The 6,684-nt window shown below is 55.5% G+C and overlaps 2 protein-coding genes across 2 annotated transcripts; both read right to left on the bottom strand.

Moving 5' to 3' along the window:
- Positions 1-312: 312 nt before the first annotated feature.
- On the bottom strand, positions 313-1,662 carry LOC138098737 (loricrin-like). The gene has a single exon (XM_068995478.1). The coding sequence runs from the start codon at positions 1,660-1,662 to the stop codon at positions 313-315; it is 1,350 nt and encodes a 449-aa protein (XP_068851579.1).
- Positions 1,663-4,151: 2,489 nt separating this feature from the next.
- On the bottom strand, positions 4,152-5,759 carry LOC138098730 (loricrin-like). The gene has a single exon (XM_068995467.1). It carries the CDS (start codon positions 5,757-5,759, stop codon positions 4,152-4,154), a length of 1,608 nt encoding a protein of 535 aa, XP_068851568.1.
- Positions 5,760-6,684: the final 925 nt, after the last annotated feature.

The raw sequence follows: 6,684 nt of genomic DNA, 5'->3' as shown, positions 1-6,684 counted from the left end.
GATATAGGAAAGATCTGTTAATGAGCCCCTGCTCCAGAACTGGAGGCTGGAGAACTTTTCCCAGGGAATGTTTTGGATGTTTTATTCCTTTTTGGGAAGGACAAAGGACAAAAGCAACCTCACAAACCAGTTCTGTCCGTGCACAGAAATCTTTTATTTCCCATCACATTTATGGCACAGAGGAGCCACCTGGGAATTCACAGCACAGGGATGCAGCACCGAGGGAACACAAGGGAAGGGGATGTGCCGGGAGCAAACTTGGAATGCAGAGACTCGGCTGTTCCCGATGGGAACCGGAGCTGCCCACGGCTGTTACTTCTGGCTGCATGGCCAGTGGGAGCTCTGCTTGGTCTGGTGGGACACAACACTGGGGATGACAATGGGACATTTGTGCTGGGAGGAGCCTCCGCCGCCACCTCCAGAGCTGATGATGATGGTCTGGCCTGAGGAGCCGCCGCCGGATCCGCCACCGCAGCATCCAGAGGATCCACCACCGCCTCCCCCTCCCATGATGATTTTCCCTCCATAAGAGCCACCACCAGATCCCCCTCCACAGCATCCAGAGGAGCCTCCTCCTCCTCCTCCTCCTCCTCCACCAGAGCTGATAATGATCTTCTGTGCTGATCCGCCACTGCCACCACCGGATCCTCCACCACAGCACCCAGAAGATCCTCCACCTCCCATTATGCTCTTTGATCCTGAAGAGCCACCGCCAGATCCTCCACCACAGCATCCGGAGGAACCTCCACCGCCTCCACCTCCCATTATGATCTTTGTCCCAGAAGAGCCACCACCGGATCCTCCACCGCAGCATCCGGAGGAACCTCCACCGCCTCCACCTCCCATCATGCTTTTTGAAGAGCCACCACCGGATCCTCCACCGCAGCATCCGGAGGAACCTCCACCGCCTCCACCTCCCATCATGCTCTTTGAAGAGCCACCACCGGCTCCTCCACCGCAGCATCCAGAGGATCCACCACCGCCTCCACCTCCAATGATGATCTTGGTGCCTGAAGATCCACCACCAGATCCTCCTCCCATGCCACCCCCGGATCCTCCACCACAGCATCCAGAGGATCCTCCACCTCCCATTATGCTCTTTGATCCTGAAGAACCACCGCCGGATCCTCCACCGCAGCATCCAGATGAACCTCCACCACCTCCCCCTCCCATCATGCTCTTTGAAGAGCCACCACTGGATCCTCCACCACAGCATCCGGAGGAACCTCCACCGCCTCCACCTCCAATGATGATCTTGGTGCCTGAAGATCCACCACCAGATCCTCCTCCCATGCCACCCCCGCCGCAGCATCCAGAGGATCCACCACTACCTCCACCTCCCATCATGCTTTTTGAGGATCCACCGCCGGATCCGCCACCGCAGCATCCGGAGGAACCTCCACCGCCTCCCCCTCCCATGATGATCTTCCCTCCTGAAGAGCCACCACCGGATCCTCCACCGCAGCATCCAGAGGAGCCTCCTCCTCCTCCTCCTCCACCGCCAGAGCTGATAATGATCTTCTGGGCTGATCCGCCGGAGGATCCTCCACCGCAGCAGGATCCGCCTCCTCCCCCGCCGGAGGAGCCCTGGGACTGGTAGCTGCTCCCCTGGCAGCAGCAGCAGCAGCCGCAGCCGTGGCACCCGCTTTGTCTGGAGCACATCTTGCAGCAGTGACCCTGCAAAGAGCAGCTTTTTACTCCAGGGCAGCCACCACCCTCACGAGAATTTCCCAGGGCCTGTGACCCTTGTCTGGCCCAACACCACTTTGTCGTGTCCAGGATCATCTTCTAAAGACTTTTATCCCAAAGTTATCCTATCTCCTTGTCCCAAAGCCATTCCATCTCCATCTCAGTACTGATGAAAGACAGCCTTCAGTAGCACGGGGGTATCCTGCTTCTCTTTGGTCTGGTGGGACCAAGGCATCCCCAGGCGATTTAAATTCATCCCAGCAACTTTCCTGCCCTTCCACCACCACCCCCTGATATTTTTTACCGAAACTTCTGCGTTTTGGAAGCAGGAAAGGAAGAGAAGAATCCCTCCCTTGAGCAGACCTGGACTTACCCTTCTCGGCTCTGACCACAGACACCTCAGGGCAAAGCTGAGCGAATGAAGCACCCCGAGATCCACCAACTTTTATATCGTTTTTCCCGAGTGGGAAGTGAGGCATCCACAGGAATGGTGTAGGTTTATTTACTAAACAACCTCTCCTCCTTCATCCCACTTGTCCTGACTCACTGGATGCGGACAATGCCTCTCCCGTGCATCACTTCCTCGGCTGCCCTGCATCCACTGCACGTCCCACACATGAGCTCGGCTCCTGTGGTTGAGTTCCAAGGTAGGATTCTGGGCTTCCAGTAGGATTCTGGAGGTTGCCACCCTCCACTCCAGCCGGGAGATGCCGCTGGTGACTGACACCAGAAGGGGCTGCGGAGCCTCCTTTTGTTGAGTGTTACAGACTGGAGGCACAGGGGCGGATTGGTGGGGTGTCTGTGCAGGGCCGGGAGCTGGACTTTGATGGTCCTTGGGGGGTCTCTTCCACCTCAGGATATTCTGTGAGAAATTCCCAGGGGAACAGGGGCAGGACTGGTGTTTCTGGGGCACCAAAGGAATCCCCCATGGCTGTGGGCGGTTTCCCACCACACCAGTGAAAGATTGATTGGGATTTTTGTTTAATTCCACCACTCTGGAGAGAGCAGAGGTCAGGCAGGCCCCGCCACTTCAATGATGGAGATGAACATCCCCCCTGTGCAGCAGCATCTCCATGGATATGGACCAAAAGGATACGTTCCTGCCCATTTTGGGGATAACTCCGGCATTTCTGAAGAAGCAACAAGATTTGAGGCCGTGCTGTGCTCCTGCAGTCACCCTGAGAATCTCTGGAATTTGGATCCTGGTTTTCTTGGTCCTGGGCTGTTTCTGGGAGTGGGGATGTCTGACAGCACCGTTCCCACCTCCCCAGTGTGGGACCCCAAACCGTGGCTTTGCTCTGTGTCAGTGTTTGTGCAGTTCTCAAGTATTTTAGCACCCTCTGGCTTCCCATAATAAAATCCCAGGGAACTCAGCTATTCCAGTGGCAAAGCACTGGCTGGAGGGGCTCATCTGGACATACTTTGAGGTTGTTTGCATCGCTGAGGTCCCCACGGGGGGGGAGGGCAGAGGGTGGAGGGACAGGAGAAGCCGTTACAGCTGTGGGTCACTCCTGGGACAACTCCAGGTGTCCGTCACCTGCCTCCTGTAGAACAGTTCCAAGGTTTAATTCCCTTTCCCTGCTAATTGCCAGAGTAGACCACATCAAAGAGATCACTTCCCGCAGGGAAACTCCCTCTGAAGACTCACACCCGGAGCTGCGTTTTAGCCCTGTGGGAATGAGGAAATGCCCAGGTGTTCCAGGCTGAGCATCCCAGCCCTTGGAAGGGCCTTGCTGAAGCCCTGGGCCTGCCTCTGGTTCCACTGGGGGTTCAGAGCTGGAAAAGTGCTGGAGAACTCCCTCGTTTCTCTTCCACAGCTGCTTGTGAGAGCACCAGGAGCTCCTGCACCATCTCATGAAGGGCCTGAGCTTCTCTCACCCCTGTAATTACACCTTGAAGTCCTTTGTAGCAGAATTTTGGCATCTTCTGTCTCTGAACCCACTCAGAACTTTCTTGGGCATCACCAGAATCTTGGTGAGGTAAAGAGACCCCAGTGATCGACTTTGTGGTACCTCCTCTGACAGGCAAAAGTCAGGATCATCATCATCAAGAGACATTAAATAGCGACCTGAGAATATTTAGTGAATCCAAAATCTCTTCTACCAGTGGGGTTTCGGTGCAGTTTTGCTCTGGAGCTTTATTGCAACAGCACCAGCTCGGAATAAAACCAGGGATGGAAATAAAGCAACGGGGACTGGAAAATCCAACCACTCACACACAGAACTCTCTAGAACTGCAAGTTTTATTGTCTGGTGCAAGCACTAGAAAATTGAGGCAGGAACAGGCACACGGAACAACCCTGGCTGGAATTACGGAGACACAATACCAGAGGTTCCGGTCAGAACATTCCCGGGGGAAAGGAGAAGAGAACAATGCAAATAATCTTAAATTTAACAGAGGAGGAAATGTGAGGCATCTTCATATCTTGGGCTTCCTTGGTGTCAGAGTCCTTCTGGCAGCCACTACTTGCGCTTGGTTTGCGGTGGCCAGCAGATGGGCTGGGTCTGCTGCTGCATGGACATTCCTCCAGAGCTGGAGGAACCACCTCCACCTCCACCTCCACCTCCGCTTCCACCCCCAATGATGACGATGGGACCTTGGCCCTGGTGGCCTGAGCCACCTCCACCTCCTCCTCCACCTCCTCCCCCAATGCACACAGGGCCTTGGCTTTGCTGCCCTGAGCCACCTCCTCCTCCACCACCACCACCGCCAATAATGATGGGACCTTGGCCCTGGTGCCCTGAGCCACCACCACCTCCTCCTCCTCCTCCACTGCCACCTCCAATACAGATGGGACCTTGGCCCTGGTGCCCTGAACCTCCTCCTCCTCCTCCACCACCACCACCACCGCTAATAATGATGGGACCTTGGCTCTGGTGCCCTGAGCCACCACCTCCTCCTCCTCCACTGCCACCTCCAATACAGATGGGACCTTGGCCCTGGTGCCCTGAGCCACCTCCTCCACCTCCACCACCACCACCACCGCTAATAATGATGGGACCTTGGCCCTGGTGGCCTGAGCCACCTCCTCCTCCTCCCATGCCACCCCCACCAACACAGATGGGACCTTGGCCTTGGTGGCCTGAACCACCACCTCCACCACCACCACCACCACCACCAATAATGATGGGACCTTGGCTTTGTTGACCACCACCACCTCCTCCTCCTCCACTGCCACCTCCAATGCAGATGGGACCTTGACCCTGGTGCCCTGAACCTCCTCCTCCACCACCACCTCCTCCTCCACTAATAATGATGGGACCTTGACCACCTCCACCTCCTCCTCCTCCTCCCTTGCCACCTCCACCAACACAGATGGGACCTTGGCTTTGTTGACCACCACCTCCTCCTCCTCCTCCTCCACCACTACCTCCTCCAATGCAGATGGGACCTTGGCCCTGGTGGCCTGAGCCACCTCCACCTCCACCACCACCACCACCACCACCACCACCGCTGCCTCCACCAATAATGATGATTCCTTTGCCTTGGTGGCCTGAACCTCCACCACCACCACCACCTCCACCACTTCCTCCATCAATGCAGATGGGACCTTGGCTTTGCTGACCACCACCACCTCCTCCTCCCCCTCCGATGCAGATGGGTACATGGCTCTGGTGGTCAGAACTTCCTCCTCCGCCACCTCCACCCCCTCCAATAATGATGGGGCCTTGGCTTTGTTGCCCTGAGCCCCCTCCTCCTCCTCCTCCTCCTCCTCCTCCTCCTCCTCCTCCAATAATGCAGATGGATCCTTGGCTCTGCTGGCCGCCACCTCCTCCTCCTCCTCCTCCTCCTCCTCCACAGGAGGATGATGGCATGTGAGTCTGATAAATGATCCCGCCACCTCCACCACTGCCACCGCCGCCGCCGCAGCCGCCGCAGCCGCCTCCTCCTCCATGGCAGGACGACCCCTGGCTCTGGTATCCCATAGATCCTCCTCCACCGCTGCTGTGGCAGCATCCTCCTCCACCCCCTCCATGGCAGCAGCCGCCGCCGCCGCCGCCGCCGCCGTGGCACCCTTGGGACTGCTCAGACATCCCTTGGCCGTCTCCCTTCTGCTGGTGGGAACCCATGGTCTGTGTGATGGGAGTCCTGCAAAAGAGAGAGAAACCAGGCCTGAGCTCTTCTGGAAGGAGGAGAAGTTGTGTTACTGGGCCACCCCATCATGGATAATTCCAACATGGAATTGTCTTCTCTTCCAATTTTGCTCCTTCCTCCACCTCTGACTGATGCAAAAATTTTCAACCTAAGGAATTAATGAATCAAACTGAAAACCTGTGAAGTTTTCAGCTTATTCCATCTACAGAATCTCCTTATCCAGATGTAACTGTTCTTTTTTTTTACCATTCCTTAATAATTCCCTCTTGCAGTGGGTGTGTCGCTGCAAGAGGCACACGAGGCCATGGTACCCCGGAATTACCCTCATCCAAGTGTGGTTTGGGTATTTTGAAAGGGCTGCAATGCTCAGGGACAGGGATTAATATTCCCTGGCTTCAGGAAAGAACCCGGTTTGTCATTTGCATAACAATAACTTCACTGTGCTTTGAAATTCTTCAATCCCGCTTTCAAAGGAGCTCGATGTTTAATTTCTCCTTCAGACCGAGAAGGAAGAAGAACAGCCTGTGGAAAAACTGTCAGCTATGCAAAAGAAGGGGGAAAAAAAAAAGCCCCAAACTTCAGCAGTTCCAGGGCAGCACTTGCAGGGTTTGATGTGTCTGTCTCCGAAAGATGCTCTGAAGTTTGAGCACTTAATCCCCCCCCAGCCACGTCCTTGTCTGCCGGCAGCAGGAATTGATGTTCCTGTGAAAGGGAAGGGACAGCTCTGAAAGGAAAAGATCAGCGGGATCAGGTGTCCAAATGCCTGAGGAGAAAACAAGAAGCAAAGTGCTCAAAAGAAACCCCTTTCCCATTTAGATAAAAGGCTGGAAAATGAGGATAGAGCCCCACTTTGTATTTCTGTTCCTTTGTTTCCGACTCTCTCCTGAGTACCTGCAAATT

The sequence above is a fragment of the Aphelocoma coerulescens genome, chromosome 25 (assembly GCF_041296385.1).
Source record: "Aphelocoma coerulescens isolate FSJ_1873_10779 chromosome 25, UR_Acoe_1.0, whole genome shotgun sequence".
Classification (NCBI taxonomy): Eukaryota; Metazoa; Chordata; class Aves; order Passeriformes; family Corvidae; genus Aphelocoma; species Aphelocoma coerulescens.
The sequence above is the reverse complement of the archived record's forward strand: the minus strand, read 5'-3'. Positions and strand labels throughout refer to the sequence as shown.

Excerpts from the sequence above, each read along its gene's own strand:
- LOC138098737 (XM_068995478.1), bottom strand. The coding sequence starts at position 1,662 with ATGTGCTCCAGACAAAGCGGGTGCCACGGCTGCGGCTGCTGCTGCTGC.
- LOC138098730 (XM_068995467.1), bottom strand. The coding sequence starts at position 5,759 with ATGGGTTCCCACCAGCAGAAGGGAGACGGCCAAGGGATGTCTGAGCAG.